We start from the raw sequence: 20,786 nt of genomic DNA, 5'->3' as shown, positions 1-20,786 counted from the left end.
GACTAGTTGACCCACTCATTAACAGACGCGCCGTTTACCGAATGCGCACAATTAGGCATGCACAGAGGAAATCGCTGCCCACTTACCGCCGCGCTCACACACCGCTACCTCGTGCGACGCTTAGACGCGGGCCAAAGAAAAGGGCACCTGGGGCAGAGGCCGCAGACGAAAGTGTCGCCGTTTAAGCAGCCGCCTTGCTTTTGTCCCAACGAAAGCCTAGCGTCAAGGCCGAGAACAGCTATAACCAGGGCCACAGGCGCAATGCGACTCAAGACAACAACAAAGAACTTCACACGCACAAGAAGAGCACGGTGCTAGAAAATCTGGCCAGGAAAACTGTAAGCAGGGCCAGCTGATCCGACATGCTTGAGAACTGATACCAGCGCCGTTCTGACCGGCCCTAAGGCATGTCCCACCAGCGAGTCCATGTTCGGCACGCTAGAGGATTGACCTGCGCGTGCCACACCCAGCAGAACAGCCTTTTTCTGCTTATAGAGTCGAGCCTCGTTATGACGAATTAATTGATATAACGAAGAAATGACGATTCTCCTTGGAAGCTCGGTCAACACGGGCAGGATTGCACTGCGCGTGCCACACCCAGTACACCAGCCTTTTTTCTCCTTATAGAGTCGAACCTCGCTATAACGAATTAATTGATATAACGAAGAAATGACGATTCCCCTTGGACGCTCAACATGGGCTATAACGAAGCTACGGCAATAACCAAGTAGTCGCCGCGCCATATCAACTTCGTTATGACGAGGTTCACCTGTATATACTATATCGACCTCTTGGTCGCTTTTCTTCCATTCACATATAGGCCAAAACTGAGTAAAATGGGACCCAATGCATCACTCACTCCTCGCACAGCCTTCGGTGACACTACTGCGCTGGTGTTCCCTCCGGAATGTAGTCTCTGGGGAAGTAATGATTGGTTTCTTCTCGGACTGACGGTTACTCCTCAAAGAAAAGGAAGCTTTAGAGCAGGGCACACACTATCCCCAATGCCCCTACTCACTTCTGTGCCACTGTCAGTCGTTCTTGCTTAGAGTGTAGTACTACATCGCTTGTCAAAGTGCCTTGCACGTGGTTCGTAATTTCGAGGTGATGGCGCCGCGCCCAAGTGGTTGCTCCGGCCTGCCGCGGCGTTTGGCGACCGGCGGGGTTTTCCGAGAACGGGCCGAGGCTCCCCCTCCCTCGCAGCGCCTGTGGAACGCGCGTGTTGTGTCTGGTCCGGTAATCGCCTTCCAGGCCGGCCGCGTAATGAGTGCGGTGAAGGGCCCCTCGCGTCGCGCAGCCCTTATCTGCGACCGAGGCACGTGACTCATCGCCAAGTCGGCCGCTGAGCTAGAGGCGGCGCGTTCCTTCTGGCAAAGACGACGAACCACCGCAACGGCAACCCTCCCCGAAAGCCCCCGTCCCTGCGACCACTCCCTCAACGCCGTGCACTCGTCGGTCGACGGCGGCAGGCAGTCACGCGCCAAAGTGACAGTAAAACGCGCGAATGAGGGAACGCGAATTTACATATGACGTCATCAGCACGGAGCTGTTGAGGTAGGGAACATTGAAGCGCCGCCACATAGCCTGTATTAACAAGTACTCCCAATACTACCGACGACGAGAAGCAAGCCACGGTGGTTCCCCGCCAGCATAAAATGCAAGCGCGTTCAGCTCTCGGGCCACCACATAGGATGAAAACTGCCCTTTTTGTGAACCAAAAATATCCGCTACAAGGTGGGGGTGTTTATTTAGCCCGGTCAGCTCCTACCTAACATCGCAATGGCACCGGGAGTTCTCCAAGCAACGCGCTAGACACTTGCGCGAGAAAAAAAATATAGACGCAGAACTCGCACGACCAGACGTATGTGATAAATGTACCGTAACGAGCCATTCATTTTGTGTAAAAGCCGGCTAACTCATTTCTTTGCCGCTCAAATATGTCTCAACGAACTGTCGGCAGCGCGTTCGAACATCGCGCCTCCGGGAACCGCGCGCTTGTCAGGGCGCCTCGATGCCCGCGCCCTACCGCTTGTCGGGACGCAGCGCCATCCAGCGCTGGGCGGCCGAAGCGCTCGGCAGCGGCGGCAAAACCGCTTTCGCCAAACAAGGGTCGAGAGAACAAAGACTGGCGCCAGCGCGACGTCAGCGGCGCTTTCCCTCTCGTTTGCCCCTCTTCCGCGACTGCGTCGCCGATCTCTCCTCTCGCGAATTCAACGAAAGCGGGCGGCAGGTTCGGAGCTTCGACTACATCCCCAACTCGCTCTTCTGTCGTCGTCGAATGCGGGTGGCGGAAGCGAGGAACTTCGGGGGACAAAACGCCGTTTACCGGAAAACTATCGGCGCCCGGCAGCGTCACGTATACTCAGTCCAACGAGAGCAGCGCCACGAACTGCAATAACGAAACTTTCGGTTCTTCGTCACTGATCGCGGCTTCCCGGTGACGTAAGCCGTGGCGGACTACACTAGTTACGCTGGACCGAAACAACAGAGACGAAACAATGCGCTACAAGTAACGGCCTTAGACTAGCTACCCACGTGGTCTCACTATAGGTCTCACTATACTTGGCGTCGAAAAGCATATTGCTAGATTCTAAGCGCTGAAGCAACAGCCGAGGTGCCAGTTTCGGAGAAAAGGGTTTTGCATTAATTTCGGCCCCCTGGTGTTCTTTCTCGCTGTACGCCGAAGCCTGAAAACCTCTGTACGCAGGCTGTCATGTATTTCGCCTTCATCACAATCCGCCCCTGGAATGGACAAGAGTAGGAACCCACGACCGAGAGTCCAACCGCGAGCACGCCAACATATGCACCTGGACCCTAACAGACAGTTTAAGGGTAAATGGGATCATTTGACGGAGCAAACTTCAACAAATAAACCTCCAGAAAGAGGGCACAGACTCCCTAATATAAGCGCGAAGATGATAGTGACGTCGTATTCCAATCGGCGATCGGGAGTAGCTCCGAATCATCAAAGGAGCAAGATATCCGTCGCGGTACAACAGAACTTAGGATACGAATCCAAATCGCCGATTGAAACACGCTGTTCGGTTTCGCGGAGCAAAGAAAACCTGCTCCAGATGGCCTTCTGGAATGCGCCATAAGTCGAATTTGAAAATCCCGGTTACTAAATTCATACCCAACAATTCTGGGCAAAAGCATTTTTGAGCGGGAAACCCCTTATTAACGTATTTTTATTTTTTCACAATGTGTAAGATTCCACTATAACAATTAACGCACCCGTAGAACACCCGACGGCAGTGTTGCATTTTTTTATTAACGTTCTTGCTATCGTCAAAAGCGTTCCCCCCTGGTTTTAACTGTCCTTAACTGTTTTATCAGTCTTAACTGTTCGATGCGATGAATGGAAACAGTTTTAAAACAAAGCTTTTGCTACATATGAGAAGAATAGAGCTTTACCTCCAATATTTCCGTAAGAGTATCTTAAGATTTTCCAACTTTCAAAATTTTTGTCCGAGAATGTTGGACATGACGGATCCGCAACGAACGGGCATGTACCGCGCAAACCTCTAAAGCGCTGACAGTGGCGCCACCAATGAGCAGTGCGCTAAGCTAAAAGTGGTGAATTGAGCGTTGTCACCGTGGTGCCGCGAGTGGCGCGACAGTCGGCTAGCCTGCGAGTATTGGACCAATCTGGGCGCAGGATCTTTGCACGCGTCCTCCGCGGGCAGTTCATCTCCCGCAAGAGAGCTCTTGTGCGCGTCTTCGGGAGGAGATACACGAACTCAGAGGGAGGCGCAGCCTTTCGCCCTTTAAAACACTCGTTTCGTTTACGCAGGGTGCGTGGAAGACATGCGTCCGATGCCAGCCAGCAGAGAGCCGCGTATCTGGGTTTCCCCCGGAACAAGCGGTGAAGGCCAGTCAGCCGAGCCAGGTCGGTCGTACCGAGCGCCCTTCACGAAAGCGAACGTGCAGCCGGCGACGAGGGCGGGAAAACGCGCGATGGAGAAAAGCGATTAAGATCACGCTACCCTTTGCGGGCGTCCTTAGGTGGCTATGCGAGGGTTTAACGAACTCGCAAGGACATCGTCCCCCCTCTCATATTATTTACCTCGACATTTCACTGCGTCCATTTCTTCGCGCCTTGTTTGGCCGCCGCACGAAAGAACAGGTCGCTACACGTGCGGGGGTATAATCTCTCGCGATTCCTGCAAATGCGAGGCCTTGGCTTGAGACATCTGCAGGGCCACCCGTGCGCGGTGTTTCGCTGGTACCGTGTCAGGGCTAAGGAACAAAACAGGCGATGACGCGACACACACACACACGAAGATGCAGCTGTGCCCCTTTCGCGTATAGCTAACAGCTCCGCAAAACGAGCGTGTGTGTGTGTGGAAATAACTCGAATGAGGGGCTAAAAACGAACGCGCTGTTTTCGTAGAACGCACTACACAAGTGCGCAAAGCACAACTGTCGGGCGGTCTGCGTGCAATTCTAGAGCGCGGTTCAATCCCGGCCGCGGCGCCCGCGCTTCGAAGGAGGCTAAAAGCAAGACGCCAAAGTTTTGTTCGATGTCAGTTCGCGCTAATGATAAGCAGGTGTTCGAAATTTATCTGGAGCCTTCAGCTACGAAACCTCTTCATTCTTTGTTTCATTCCCTTCCCTCACGGCGCGGTTGAGGTGTCAGCCGAGAAGCGAGACAGGCACAGCGCCCGTCCTCTCAAAAACTCGGCACGAGCCGACAGAGCAGCCTCAGAACGGACTGCACAACGCAACACGAAGCACGAGAGAGGCCATTTAAACAGGCACTGGAATCACGCCACACACAGATCCCGCTCTCTCGATAGGCACAACCGCCGAGCATGTCTCGAGAACCGAGAACATGGAACGGCAACGTAGAGTTCTCCGTCAGACGCCCCGGCGCAAGCACTCTCCGAGTTTGCTCTTCGCTAAAGGCAAACACGCATTCCTCTCCCTTCTGCTGGAGCGGCGCACGCGATTGCCCTCGGAGGAAAGGAATAAGGACGGCAAAACAAGGTAACAAAAAAAGAGAAGAAAAAATACAGGCAAGGAAGAGCTCGAGCGGCACGGACAGCAATGGAGAAGCGGACGAGGGGTGCCGCTCTAGCACGGCGGAAAGTAAATTGAAGGAAGCAGCAGGAAAGCTACATAAAACACACAGAGCCGCACAACGGACAAAAAAAAAACGAAGAAATTAAAGGCGGAGAGGGGCCGAGAGAGGCTGCGCCGCCCATGTCACACTAGCGATGCGACACTGCGAACGCCTCTAGACAGGGGGAGAGGAACGGCGAGAAGCGTGCTTCTCTCTGCGCCGCTCGGCTTTCCCTCGCCGGATCGCCGCCTCTACCCCGACAGACGTTCCCGCGCGCTGCTCCTCCACTATCCGTGCCGTGCGCACCGACAGCCTGCGAGGCGCTGCTGCCCGGTGCGCCCCCGTCCGAAAAGCGAGCGCCAATTAAAGCAGCAGCACATAGCAATGCGGAGGAGGAGGGCAGAGTGGAGGGGGAGGGCGGCTCTCCGCTGGGCCACGCAACCAGTCACGTCATCCGCCAGAAAGGCGCACGGACAAAAGGATGCTGCGGCAGCGGGGCAGAAACGAGTTGGCACAGAGATTCCACCTGTTCCTGCGGCGTGCAGCGGCGGCATGTGGAAAAACCAGTTTGGGGCCTCTCGGCCGCCGCGCGACAGCCGGTCCCGAGGCAGGCAGCAGCAGCACGCTGCCCTTGAAAAAGGGGCGAGGGGCCGGCGCGATCGCCCTTGACTCGGGCGCTCTCCCTCCTCCGACGCTGTTGCTGCTGCTGCAGCGGCAGCCGTAGCGCCGACAAAAGCAAGCGGTCCCCCTCCTCTCCCTAGGACCATGCCTCCCGTACCCGAAAAACACATCAAGCCGCTCCGAGCCGGCCACGCAGCGATGGCCGGGGACGCTGGTGCTTTTCGGGGGGCCCCGACGGCGCACTCCCTTCGGCTGCGCTCTGGTTTCTCCGGCCACCGCCGACGAAATGAAAATCGCATAGGACTCGAAGCGAACGCGACTGCACATAGCGCGGAGCATTACGGTCCGAAACAACAACCAGGCAGGTTGAGGCGCCCACTAAGTACATTAAGATGCAGTCGAATAGCGTCCAAAGGAGATACCGAAGGTTGATCCATTCTCCACGACCACAGCTTCTCTCGGGCGGTAAACGCCTTCGTAACAATAGCCACCTCTCTTACTAAGTCTCGGCCGCGTGTCAGTGCGTTACATTAACCCTCCCCCCTCCAAAAAAAAATAGAGCACACCACGATTCAAACGACGTTCGCCAAAGCGAGTGAGCCACCCGATTCGTCATGACGACCGACAAGGGAGGCACAAAGCGAAAGAGAGAAAAAAGAAAAGATGGGGGGAAGCGCTAGCGCCAGATTGATGAGCAGCCACTGATTGATGGCGTCTAGCGCAGACCGTGAGAACCACACCCCTCCCTCACCCCCTGCATTTGTTTACGTTCTCACAGTGTGTGCCTCTCCGGAGGTGTCCGAAGACGCGAGCCGGCGGCCCAGCCTTGTCAGCGGAGACAGCCAACTCTCATTGTTCCTGCCCGTGCTGCAGTCAGTGAGTACTCCGAGCTCGTATCACCCTAGGCTAGCATACTTAAATATGAAGCACAGGGTCGGGTCAAAAGCTCCATAGGTTCTGCTTTTCAGCGTTATATCCTGGCACTTACGATGTCATTACAGCTATCGAAGTTCGCAGAGGTGAGCATGATGCTTCTCCTACCACCTACAGAGATTTTCAACTTCGAGGGTGTCGTAACAACACTGCTTAAAAGCAGACACCCTGTGGCCTGGAAACTTCTGACCAACCATGTACGTGTTTTGTGCTGAACTAACCTAACACCCGTCCTCGGCTAAAACCGACAAAGTCGCTCCAATCGAAGTCAGCGTTTATCGCACACCGTGAGAGCGGACTCGCTACGAAACGCGACCTGCAGCGCTCTCGTAAGGGTGAGCAATTTTATCAAACCGCAGGAAACATATCGGAGAACATATGGCTACTTCAGCGGGCCCATCTAATCGGTACGCATGCCACGCGTAGACAATCGAAGCCTGAAGTGCGCTACAGCCACAATGGCAGAGGGGCGATACACGAAGTGGCGAGAGCAGCGCCACCTACTGCAATGCGGAGAAACCGACGCAAGCGCCCCCTTTCTTCCCAATGAGGCACGGCGGTCACGCGGAAATATCCGTTTTCTTCCGACGCGTCCACGCATGAAAACGGGGTCTTGTTCGTCGCCCTGAAACTGAAGGACGCCCATTACGACGGCTAAGCAGCAACAAGCGGTGCTCGGCGGGATAGCGATGGCGAGCAGCCGCACAGGACCACCTGCTCCCGCCGGAGTGCTGGATGCAACACTCGGGCAGCACCTGCGGAATTCTCGGTGGGGAAAAAAAAAAAAAAGAGCAGGGGTCGGGAAACCGGCACCCAGATAGACCCAACCCCCCGCTACTCTGCGGCGGGAACGCTTCATCCTCCCCACGGGCCGCTCCTTTCTATCGCTGCACCCTGAAACGCGCAGGTGCGTCGGCGAGAGTTGGCTACGCGCGGCCCGCTGCGACCCGGCGCTCATTTCCATGCCCCATGGACTCGATACAAGTAGCGGAAGATATCACGGCGGACAGGCAGATAACGCCACAGCGGTCTGTCGGGGCGGGCACGAATAAAATTCCCGGAGAGGAGGACAACGCCAAGCGATTACGAAGACAAACACTTAAAACGTAGCTCCCGGGGCGATAGTTGGGCACAAATGTACAGGCTGTTTCAACTGATACGTTACGCAATTTTTAAAGTAGGCTTCTTGACTTTGATGAGCTCTTTTTTTTCGGCATAATATTGTCAGCGGTGTAGTACGGCACATTAAAGCTAATACGTGCTAGCACAACCAGCAGGCTGGTTAACTAATATTGAACAGTTAAATTTTTTACCTATTACTGTTAGGCTTCTTAGTTATTGAGAGGCGCGTAGCCCACCGTAAGTAATATCCATATCAGTTTTAATTTCGAAAACGCTCTTACCCACGGCGCGTGGCCCAACAAGTTTTGGCTACATCGCGCCAAAATACATGCGCTTTCGAAAAATCTGGAGGCAAAGCAACCTCTCCAGTGCATGTAACTAGTCGAAACAGCCGAAATTTGTTGAGCCACGGCGCCGAGGGTAATCGCTTTATCCAAATTCTAAAACTGATACGGATATTACCTAGGGTGGACTACACGCCTCTCAATAATTAAGGAGCATAACAGTAATAGTTAAAAACTTATGTACTCAATACTAGTTAAACAGCCTGCTAGTTAGCACGTCGTAGCTGTATACTGATGTACTACACCGTTGCCAATGTTATACCGAGAAAAAAAAAGCGCTCTTCTAACTTAAAAAACATTTCTTATTGTGTAAATAGTTTGTGCATATCCCCTCTCCCTCTATCCTCTCTTCCTGTCCCCTAACCTCTTTCACTTCATTTCTCCATTCTACCTGCTATCCTTTATTTCCGCTGCCCCAACCCAGGTGCTTCATTATCGATGGCAGATGCCGGGGCTAGCAAAAATCTTTTCCTTCCTTTTTACTATTATTTTAATAAAAACCACTTACTACTACTACTAACTCAAAAAGCCTACTTTCAAAAGTGCTGTAAAGTCTTAGGTGAAACACTTTGCAGAAAAAATGTGAACGATTTTAGCAGCATATTTAGACTGACCGAACTGTCGTTAGCGCAACTTCGAGAACATAAGGCATACCGCGGATGCACGTTACGAGGCGATTACGAGAGACGACAAGCAGACCTGAGGCAACACTTTCTCTTCTTTCTTCGAGTTACTTTTCATACGAACTGCCTCTTCCTTACCTTGTCGCCAAATTGTCTGCTTTGAAGGCAATTTCAAAATGCAAAACTGCCTCCCACGCAAAATTACGCAAGACGGAGAACACGCACAGCTGCTGCTCAACCCCACTTCGTATAGCGCAACGTGTGCAAAAGAAGCGGTCGATTTTCCAACGCGCGTGCTCGGAAGTCGCAAGTGCTGGCCGCATCTCGTGCGAGCTATGAAACGGCGAGATATCGTGACGAGCCAAGCGCGAAAGGCCGGAGGTGAAGGACACTGCATCCCAGTAATCCCGGCCGAGTTACAAAAGCACTCGAGCTGGCTTCCAATTAGCCGGGCAGCGAAACGAGTTTTGCACGCGGGCACCTCTGTAGTGCAACAACGCACCCTATAATGTTTCACGCAGTTACATAGTGTGTAGGAAAGAGTAGGGCAGGGTCGGCGCCGGCCACGCGACCGAGTGCTGCCGGCCGCTGCCGTTGGACATCTGATGCTGCGATCCCAGGCGGACGAATTAGCAAAAGCCCGGAGCAGGAGGAGGCGGAGCCCGAACTCCTGGGCTCTAACACGCTCGCCAAGGCTACGAGACAGGATCTTGAACATGAGAGCCCTGACACGGCTACAACTCTAGTTGCTTTGATTATCTCTGTCGTTAACTAGCTTCATGCAAACTGCCGCAGCCAAAAAGCAGGTCGCATCCAATTCAAGGAGCAACATTCCTTTCCATTAAGCCTCGTAACGGCCGACACAAAAAGCGCTTTCCTAGTGCCAGTTTTGACCTCTCACGAGCGGAGACAATCAGCAATTGTTTTTTTTTTATTTGCCCAATTATTTTTGTGCAGAAAGAGTGCGACGTCAGGAACGGGGGAGACGGTCGTTCGGGACGCGAAAGGAATTCTCCCAAGGTTGTACGAAATCAACTGCGCCCCGCAAAAGGGCGGCGGCGTTCGAGTTTGGCCTCGACCTCGACCGCCACGGAAAACACACACACACACACACACACACACACACACACACACACACACACACACACACACACACACACACACACACACACACACACACACACACACACACACCTCGCGCACACAATGAGAGACCCCAGCCCGATTTTGTCGCAACTCGCTCTATCGGGGGGAGCATACCACCGATCGGCATAACTTTCGCACCACGGACAGGAGCCACGCAATGAGGGACCGCGGGAAGGTAGCGGCGCGGAGAGGCTACGGGGAAGGACCCCGGCCGAGCCGGGGCTGGCGGCCAACGCCCCGCGCAGCAGCGGTCGTGCATGCGCGCGCGACTGAGTGTGTGTGTGTGTGTGCGCGCCAGCGCCGCCGCTCGGAGACAACAGTCCGCGGCGGCAGCCATTGTTCGGGCTCCGGCGAGCCGTGTCGCGACCTGGAAGCCCGTGGTGGGCGTCGTTAGCGGCAAAACAACGCCGCAGAGAACAGAGAGACGGCCTCCGCCGGGGACGGCACGGAAATGCGCCGCCAATTAGTAACGCGCCGGCCCGGCAAAGCCGGACGACGACGGCAGCGACGCGAGAGAGAAAATAAAAGATAATGAGAACAAAAGCCTGGCGCCCCCCGTCTTCCTGAACTGGGCCCCACGGACGACGCCGCCACGCAGCAGTGCTGCCCCAGACACGGAGCACCGGCCTATATATATATATATATATTGCGTAAGGTGGCCGCGCGTTTAAAAGCGGCGCTCGCTTCCCTGCTGCAAGATTCTCTCGTTTCTTTGTGCCATCAAAATGCAGCGCATTACAGAGAAAAACGCAGCTGCGGCGCGCTCATTCGCGGCCTCTGAGGCAAAGAAACGTCGACGCATCTTCGCAGCTCAATCTAGCGCCGGTCGTTGCGTAACAAGAAGCGCCAGTTGGCGGGCGAAGTTAACCACGCACTGCTGCGGCGAGGGAGCCACGCAGAACAACCTGAGCTGCACTGAGCGCGCGCACCAAACCACTCTGGAACAAGCGTCGCCATTTGCGGGCAATGGAACAGCTACACGAAGAGTGCGTCTTATATTGCGGTCCGCCTGTCGGCAGTGTGCACAGCGATCAATGCGTTTCTGATTCGCCGACGTTGCAGTTTTCCTCCCCAATGTATGACTCTGGCCGTCGCTCGCGACCAGCTGCCAATGGAACGCGCAGCCCTTCCAAGCTGCGAAAGGGCGTGGCCCACGGGGCGGCCATACAATCGGCTTTCGCCCTCCCGCATCCCCAGTCACGAAACGCTTCACTGACCGCGGCCACTGGGGTATAAACAAGCGCCCAGCGTGCTGTGGGAGGGGGGGAGGCAGCTGCAGCAAGAGGACGTCCCAATCCCAGCCGGCCGAACATCTCGCACCCGCGAGCTCTTGAATCTCCATCTCACTGGGCCCTTGCGTGTGGTCTCCCTTTCGCTCCCATGGACCGTCGCTGGCCTTGTTCTTGTCTTTTATTTCTTTTGGGCGAAGTGCCGCCGCCGAGATGAAACGATAAAAACGACTGGCTTCTCTTTTTTTTCTTCTTCCAAAGCCTGGGGAGTGAATTCGCATTAAGTGCACGTCCCTTCCTTTTTAAACCGCACCTCACATGCTGGACGCGTCCGACTCACCCGTTCAGAAACATCTTTCAAACATGCTGTGTCGGTCTCAAGAAGGGGCGAAAAGAAACAGGCTCAGTCTATCCCTCCCTCTCTCCCATTCAATCTCGGCACCGACCTAGACCACCTGCAAGAAACAACCCGAGGCACTCATTGGCTTTTGTTTTTCTCAAACCAAAGCTCCGTCCTCTTCCTTGGACGAGTAAACACACACGCGGAGAGGAGATGGGAGCCGGAATGAAGGGGCAGCGGCGTCATTAACTGCTCGACGCCATCCTCATTACAGGCCGGCCAGAGTGGAAGATATTGCATCCTGCGGAGACAGCGGCTGGCTTCGGGCGCCGCAGCCTGCCGCCCATATAACGGCACCCCCTCCCCTGCACGTGTGGGCACGCCGGATTCCCGTCACGTCCCTCGTCAACCAAGTCCCGGGCGAGAGATTTTCGCGCTCACTTTTCCTAAAGGAGAGACGCGAGAAAACAAGGTAAGAATAAGACGTGTCCGGCTTGAACAAGCTGCCTCCGACCCTTTCCCAGGTCTCCTTTCCGAGCACTGTATTCACCGCGTCCTGCACAGCTGCCTTCAGAGGAAAAGCAGCTGTTTTTTTTTTCCGCGACTGCACTGTAACTGTCACGCAGCGTTGCCACAGAAACCCCGAAGCTAAACGGCTTTACAACGGCTAACGGCGAATCGGACGCCCGACAGAGCGAGAAGACGTGCCAGAATCGAACTACCTGTTTCCGGCCTGAATCGCTCTATACAAGCACAAATGAAGGATGGAATGCTGGATTTCTGATGCAAAACAACAATAACGGAGGGATAGCAGGGCCGCCACGTATTTATAACCTGTTGATGGTGGGAGATACGCGCCACGATGCGTGGAACGTGTATTCACGTGACGTCACGGGCGAAATTTTGTTGTACAGCTTGTACCTTCAGCAGTGCAGTTCGTAGCTGGAGGTGATAATCCCGTTAGACACGCCCGCAGCCTTTCACAGTGCTCCACAGAGAAAATGTCAGCCGCTATGACGTCACGGAATACACCCTCGCAAGCTGCTAAAGTTGAAGCGCACGGTGTTCGAAGTTATCGGATTCCGAGTTCTGCTCGCAGCTTCGGAGGAGCCACGTTACTGCGGTCGTCTTGCAGGGCAGCCACAAACTCAAGTGCCTTTGTCTCGTTCACCTTGGGCCGGGTAGCGAACCTGAACCAGCAGCCCTTTCTGCACTCCTTTAGTTCTATTCTCGCCCCCCTTCCATCGTTCCCTTCAAAAGAGCGAGTCCGCCTTCCCCACTGCACCCAAAGAGCCAACGTGGCCGGCACGCTTTCCCGCAAAGCCGAGCTCGGCGGCCCCAGCATCGGTGCGTACGAGCGCCATGCGTCGCTTGTGCTGCAGAGCAGCGGCCCCACTATGGCAGCAGCTGCGTTAAACAACGGGAGCGGCGCAGCCCCCCTCCCCGTCCTGTTCCTCCGCCCCCTCGACGCTCTGCTCATTCCGATCTCGCTGGCTGCTGGCTGGGCTGTTAAAAGTGCACAGCTGCCGCCCGTCTTTGGAGCAACATCAACAGAGGGAGAGAGAGAGAGAAGCGACAAGGAAGCGAACGTCGGCGCCGCCGCCTGACATGCGACGGCAGGGACCAGGGCTTCTTTTCAACATGCCGGAGTGTTTAGATCGAACTACCGAACTAAGACTCGGAGTGCACCCTAGTGGAGATTCGGCGTCGTTATAAGTTCCACATTCGTAGCCTCAATAACGTGTCCATACTGGATCGCGCTCGCAGTGACGACAGCGCGCCGAAGCAGCAGCCAGCGCGTACGCTATTTAAAGTCTGGACGCTCAACAACTTGGCTATGCTCTCCGCTGTAGCAAAGCAGTCCGTAAACCGTGTTACGTTAAAGTTGGTTTAAGCAAAGGGGGGACGGCGAACGAGAGAGCCGTCTAGGAACATTATATGACTTCCCATTCTCTTTCTTTTTTTCTCCTACTCCTACCCACGTTTGGTTCCAGCACGAACTGTTCAGGAGGAGCGACACAACACTGCAGACAAGGAATAGGTGGTCAAATTTCCACGGAGGCGAAATTCTAGAGGCCCGTGTGCTGTGCGATGTCAGTGTGCGTTAAAGAACCCCAGGTGGTCGAAATTATCCGGAGCCCTCCACTACGGCGTCCCTCATAGCCTGAGACGCTTTGGGACGTTAAACCCCTATAAACCACATATCATCCGCCACAAGAAACGCAGTAGCGTACGTGGAGATAACCGTTCTACCTGTATGTGACACGAACTCGTCAGCGAACACTCAAGCGCTGTGGGGCTGCACCTACAAGGGCACATGCTGCTGGAAGCAACTCTCGCAACATCTAATTACGTTGCACAAGTTCCCTTTTTCGCTGGCCGCTTCGCAAACTATCTTGACTTAAGGTGCGACAACGTGCCGCCGCCGCCACGAGGTCGCGCCACACGCCGATTCCTCTCGCATCAGCGAAGCAAACAATCCAGCGACAACAGTTCGTTCCATCTGGATACGGGGCGTCCATCTGCGACGCCCCGCAGTTGCGTCATGAATGGGTCACGCTCCGTTGCTCCGCGTCGCGGATGCAGCCTGCGAAGATTGAAACTTCGGCGCAGATCACCATGACGCGCCTCCAAATGGGGCCACAACGTCACGGCCGCCGCTGTCACGACGACTCCGCGAACAACGCTCGCGCTACCACCGCCCCTGGTTGGTGCTCTCACACTGTGTAACGGAAAAATGACTGAAGGAAATGACGAGCTTCATTTCGCTTACTCGTGCGTTTGCTTGTCTAGCCCAAGTTGTGCAGTCGGGGACAGAAGTCTCTGGACCGCGTGCTCCGTAAACGAAGCCGACAGCTCTGTTGTCTAGCGCCCGCTGGAGACCGCATTTGCAGAGGTGTGCGTCAAAATCCTGTTCTTTCACCTCCACAAGCCACCTCCAGCCGGCGGCTAGCAAGAGAGCTGTCGGCTTCGTTTACGAAACACGCTGTGCAGAGACTTTTGCCCTCGACTGTACCTCAAGTTCTCCTGCTACAGTACGTGGTATTTGACGTCCCGAAGCTGCAAAGTGTTCGAGAAACTAAGCTGGCGAGTTGCGATTTTCGAAAGATGACCATAAATGGCTTCGCGCCTGCACCATCACAAAACTCCACGCATCCAATCAATGCCGGCTGGCATTGCACCGATGTCGATACGAAGCTTAATTAAAGTCTACGCAATGACCGTGGAACAGGAAACGCCGCTGAGTAAAATCGCGGAACCCAATCGTGCTCTCGTTGGCCACATGCAAAACCAGATTCATGACCCGAGCGTTGTACTTTGCCCCGTCCGAAATCAGTCATATTTAGCCAAATGTCATGAAACTTAGCACTGAGGGAGCCAATGTAATTTAGACATGTCATTAACTTCTGCATACAGAGACTGGACTAAAAATCTGGCAAGCAAAGCAGCAGTTGGAGCTAGTTGGTTGTACATTCTGTTCAATTAACGAGCTACAACGGGGGCAGTGCAAGACACTTAACAGGGCCACCACAGACAGCGACCACGAATGCAATTACTTGGCCCAGCCGATGACAGAACCACGTCTGTAGCAGCGGAGGCGCAAGCGAATCGATGCATGCTCGGTGGTGACAGGAGGGCCGCCGACACCGACGCTACAATATGCAGTGCAACGCCACGACCTTCGCCTTCCCAGGTCACTCCCGGGAACTCTCGACAGGGCGATTATACTAGCTCCAGGCAGGCTATCTTATCACCGTGCAGCAGTGTCAGCAGACTGCAACATTTCGAATGACCTATATTTGACACTGCAGATAAGAGGCGCTACCGCGAAACCGCACACCATGGCCGCCTCAATCGCACACGCGGGAGAACTTTCAATCGCCTCCGGTGCAACACAGTCCCCCCTGTCCAGCGGGCAGGCAGGGTGAATGTGTATCTGGTTGAGCGGTGCAGTAGTTGTTCCTTTTTCCTGGTCGACCTTCGGATCCCCTCCTGCATGACGCCCTCGCCCTTGACAGTGTCCGCAGACCCGTTATCGCCGTTACGCTGGCTGCTTGACCTGCCGCGTCCTATCACTCCAAGCACCCGCTGCTGCGTTTCTCGGTCCTTAATCTTCACTAGCGGGGATAAAGTACAATGACACTTTTTGCTTTTTTTGGCCCTCGCCTCCGAGCTGCCTCGCATGGGCGCTTATAAGCTTTCCTTTGAGCCGTTCTCTGACATCAGACATTTACTGCAGTACAGGTACGCGCATGCAGGTGGCGGAGAATGTTGATCAGCCGAGGCAGCCATCCAGCCAGCGAAACAGCCGACTCCGCAGAGTGCAGAATTAGCAACCGAGCTCAGCTGCAGGAAGAAGGAGGAGTATACGCGAGTGAAAACAAAGAGACTCACAGGGTCCCCGGGGGCTGTACGTGTCGTAGCTGGAGCAATTGGAGACGGGCGACAGGCCGCTGCTGTTGGCCACCCCGTTGAGCAGCGGCGGCGGCGGGGAGAGCGAGCCCACCGACATCTGGGACGACGGCGACGAGATCCACGCGCCGGCGTCGTCCTGGCGCACGCGCTTCGGGGGCACCGGGCCCCCGTCGCCGCTGGCCGCGCCGCCGACGCAGGGGCTCGGCAGCCGGGGCTCAACCTGCAGCAGGGCGGCAGCATGCGTCGGTGGGGCAGCAGCGCAAAGAGTGGAGGAGAGCGCGCACCTTGACCACGCTGGGCAGGTTGGGGGACAGGGCGGGCGGCGATCCGGCGGCCAGGCCCCCGGCTCCTCCCTGGGCGGCCTGCAGCAGCATGGGCTTCATGGAGGCCACCTCGTCCGAGGATGGGGCGGCCGCCGCCGACCGGCGCCCCAGCGGCTGCAGCTGCAGCTCAGACAGCATCCGATGGCCGCCGAAGGGCGCCGCCGACGCACCGAGACGCTGCTGACGCTGCCCGGGACACCATTCGAGGGCTGCCACACAGAACAGGGGGACAGCCATCAGAGAACAACGATTGCGTATAACACACACAAGTATCGCATGCACAGTCGTCCACACACCTGTCCGCATTTATAACAATCGCCGCTGACCGGCGGGACCCGATACAGCTTTGAAAGACGTGATGAGTTAAACACGATCCATGGGAATGTACACGCACTGACAAGCAACACAAGCGTGCTCCCCTGTGCGCCATGCGAGCGCGCTATAGACAGGTACGTGTACAGCCCAACGGATCTGCTTCGGGCTCGTTTAGCGTCGCAAGAGTTCAAATCCCTGGAACGTGAGGGAACCACCCGTCATCAGCCCATTTCGAGGGATACTCAGGGCAGGGCGGTGCACCAGACGTCTGAAGCCCTGCACCAAAAGCCCCGTTGCCCCATTTTCAAAAGCACCAAGTTCAGAAGTCCTCGACTAGAGTGCCCCGCGTCCATTGCCTCGGCCAATAGCACGCTGCGCCAGTGTGGTCATTCCCGCGCATTACGGAACGCTAGCTCTTGTTTTATGTAAATAACATCGAGACAGTAATCTCTCAATCCAGCTGGCCCTCCTGTCTGTTAAACATTTCGAGACCAGAACGCCTTCGGGGGCTTTTTCGTAGTTAATTTCTATTACCAGTGGGGCTTTTGATCATGACGAAGTGCTTTTATTCAAAACGTGTTTTGCAAAGGAAATGTTTGGCACGCTGGACCACCAGGCAGCGTCAATGCACCTATTTTTTTTTTGGTCTTATTTCTCCCTACTTTGTATTTTTACATTACATACTCCTCAGGTGTTAAGTCTTGAAAAACGGGTGAATTCTGGCTCAAGGGCTGGAGGATCGTCGGTAGATACTGCGAACGGGAATAGCCTTGCGGGAAGTTATGGCATGGATGCCTTTGGCACAGGAACAGGCGACTTTTGGCACACGGGCTTTTGGCACAGGGGCAAGCGCTGCCGGGGCTTTCGAGACGCTGTGCTAATGACGCGGAGATTTTACGACGAAGGGGACAACCGCGCTAAAACCTTCAGGGCCTCCACTTGAAAGCAAACCCTTTGGGCCGTATATTTTTGACAAAGGCAGCCACCAACACCTCCGAGGCACATGTTGAAGCATACAGCAGGGCGATATGAACCAAAGAAAGAAAACAGCAAGAAAGAGAGAACGAGGAGGAAAGGATCTCCAAGCCCTTCTCTAAGATCGAGACAAATAATCCTAACCCCGGCAAAGAAATATTTCCGCCTATATGCCACAGCTCACTCCCAACCCATCTACACCGCAGATGAAAGGTGAACGCTTAAGGCAGTGCCCGATACGCTCCTCCAACTAAGCATTCATTTCCCCCTTTCCATTATGTTACGCTGGCTTCCACACGATGAGTCGGTCACTGTTGTGGCGTGAAATCACTGCCACCGGACAACGCTGCATGCGGCACCGAAACGGTTGTGCCACGCTATGTCGGACCGCTGCTCACCAAAGGCGTTGCGACAGCTAATTATCGGACCACACTGCACGCGCCTTGCTGACGGACAACGTACCATCGCGAGCAAAAGTAACAGATACCCCCCTCCAAGTTCAGACCCGTGCCGCTCTGCGTGGGGGCGCCACCTGACTAAACACTGCTGGTGTCGAGACCGGCGCAGTGGGTGCGTTTGGACGCCAGAAGTACTTTGTCAGGTGGCTCCCCTGCGCAGAGTGGCACGGGTCTGAACTTGAAGGGGGGGTCTTACTTTTGCCCCCGATGTTACCTCACGAGGAACTGACTTCCACGATATGCATAATATCAAATATAACGCGTACAAGCACAAGAAACGGGGCACGACAAAGGATGCGTCACTGCATTGTTAGAGAAATGAGGCCGTAGAGTGATGTGAGAGCCACACAGGAAAACGTAAATTGAAAGCGAAAAAAAAAAAACTATCCGTATGCAAATGCGGCAGAAAAAAAAAAAGGAGAGAGCACTGTCGCCGTTTTCTTACGCCGTATTCCAATCGGAGATAAGGTGCCAGTTTTTTTTTTTTTCCCCCGAAACCGAAGAAAGCGTTTCAATTGAGGTTTAGATAGAGATGCCCAGTTCTCATTGGACCGCGCGATGGATATCTTGCTCCGTGAAAACGTGTCGTAACCGAGGCGCACGAGAATAGGGCAATCTGTTTCAGTCTTACCAGCAACAGGCCCCTGCAAACACCGACAGTGTGAAAAAGAACAACACCAACAAAAAACGGCGCGATAAAAGGCGCTACAACAATACGACAGCGCCGTGTACGTAGGCGACATTTACAAACAACCCAATCGCACCGCGATTTCGGCCGTCCTAGGATAAAGTTTACTGCCTCCTCACGCAGTAGGTCACTCGCAGAACCACACAATGCCGTACGGAACAACCGAAAGGTAGACCGCTCGCGATACGCGCCGCGTGTTACCGAAACCCCAAACCAGGCTGCTTGGCCCTGCAGAGCCGTCACGTCAGCCCGCGCAAAGGTTACTGCACTCGCGGAGGAACAACTGTTTGTGAACGTCACATTTGGAACGTCTAAATACCAGTTTATCGCGGCTGTTGATAGGCGCGCACACATCAACATGGGTCAGAGATGATAAGCTCCTTATCTCTCATGCCCCCTTCCCTGGGTCGGCCTCTTCGCTTACATAAATGCACACCCGCACACAGTCCTTCAGGCAACAAGCAAATTACTTTCGCGGCTGTTGCGATCCCCCCGATTTTTTTTTTATACTGCAGATACTGCGGATAAGGCGGTCTATTACGCGTGGCCCTGACAAAAGTTCCACTAACATCTATCCAGTGCAGATTGTTGCGTCACTGTATCAAGCGCGTATTATTAATGTGGCAGCACAGGCGACGCGACACAGAGCCACGAAGCAGAGAGGTGGGGATGACGTCAGGCGAACGGTATTTTCCAATTACAGCCGCCCGGAGATGAGATCGCATTTCGAAAGCCCTGAAAAGCAGGCGATACCGGCTGGCCATACGGGCAGGCGAACGCGAGGCATCAACGCGGATGGTAGCACAGCTCAGCCATAGGCCGGCGCTAAATACCAGGAAAAGGATGTAATAAAGAAGGTCAACTGCTAGCCGCGTACACCTACACTGACATAATGCCGCGGGCTTAATTTGGACCAGAGAAAAGAAGGAGAAATGAAAACTGCCAAACCAATGACGCCGAGACAGACACTTTAAATACGCTCGCACAATAAACTGCGTACAATCGAGCATACTGTCTACAGGTGCGCTGCGCGGCCCAGCTTAGATCGACTGCAGCTGAGAGTGCGAACTGACGACACGTCACGTGATCGCCGCAATGCACAGCCAGTCGTACCTGTTCCGTACGACTCTCGGGTTATGGGCTTGCGCGTACTGATAGACCACGCATCAATCAATATATATATATATATATATATATATATATATATATATATATATATATATATATATATATATATATATATATATATATATATATATATATATATATATATATATATATATATATATATATATAGCCATATGCTTTTAGCATACTTTTGTCTACAGACTATGATAAGACAAAAATGAATATCTATAGGAAGGCAATAGATTCCTTAAGAAGTCTACGGACCATTTTTGTAAGGGGCAGAGCAGAGAAAGATGGGTGTCAGTAAACGGCGGCGACATGTCAAACAGACGTAGAGCGAAAACTCGACACGACGCACGAGCTCCTAAGGAAGACCGAAGGCGCTGTGGCACTGGACTCGACTTCGATCGCGCTCGATGTTGAGGAGAGGAAGAGCCTACGAGCAAAGGAGAAAGGCGCGCGCATTCGTGCAGTCGTCCAGCGGCGTAGGATGGTCCCGTCAGAGTGTTATATCCAAAACACACGCATCAAGCACACTTCGATAAATGCGGTCTCAAAAAAGGGGTTAGCCGAGCTGCCGCTGGCAGATTATTTCGCGAGTAAAGCGAGGGATGCTGATTTCTTGTCCTAACGTTGCCCTGCTGCTTATGCGCGCTGCGATACGGTTCCCCAATTTGGCGCGCTACGAAAGTTACGAAAGTCGCAGCCACGGTAATAGCTTCGAAGAGTAAAATCATTGCGTGGAATAAGATGGAAGGCGAAGCAATTAGCGCAGATTTACAACGTTTCGAACGGGCTTCTTTAGCGCTTTGAACTAAGCGAAACAGATCGCAGTTGAGCCTGGCCTCCTATATCTCTCAATCGGGACAATCTGTGCAGTCGTGCTGAGCGGACGACCACTTCGTTCATACAAGGTCCGGCGCTCATGGAATGCGCTTTCCAAACGAGCCCTTGGCCTTCATGGAAGCAACCGCAGCGCGCCTGGAGAAGCCACGGACGGGCGACGGCAGCCAGGCCCTAACTGCCCTCTCTGGGGGCTTCTCCCGGCTCATATGAAGCA

The 20,786-nt window shown here is 54.3% G+C and overlaps 1 protein-coding gene across 1 annotated transcript in view; it reads right to left on the bottom strand.

Annotated features, from left to right (window-relative positions):
- Positions 1–20,786, bottom strand: part of EcR (Ecdysone receptor) — a 151,995-nt gene that overhangs the window by 51,353 nt on the left and 79,856 nt on the right. The window contains exons 2-3 of the mRNA XM_077659100.1: positions 16,124–16,371; positions 15,819–16,059 (exon numbers count right to left, since the gene is read on the bottom strand). Of these exons, the coding sequence (XP_077515226.1) occupies positions 15,819–16,059; positions 16,124–16,300 (418 nt within the window). The 5' untranslated portion in view covers positions 16,301–16,371. The remainder of the gene's footprint in view (positions 1–15,818; positions 16,060–16,123; positions 16,372–20,786) is intronic.

Source organism: Amblyomma americanum, chromosome 3, assembly GCF_052857255.1.
Source record: "Amblyomma americanum isolate KBUSLIRL-KWMA chromosome 3, ASM5285725v1, whole genome shotgun sequence".
NCBI lineage: Eukaryota > Metazoa > Arthropoda > Arachnida > Ixodida > Ixodidae > Amblyomma > Amblyomma americanum.
The sequence above is the reverse complement of the archived record's forward strand: the minus strand, read 5'-3'. Positions and strand labels throughout refer to the sequence as shown.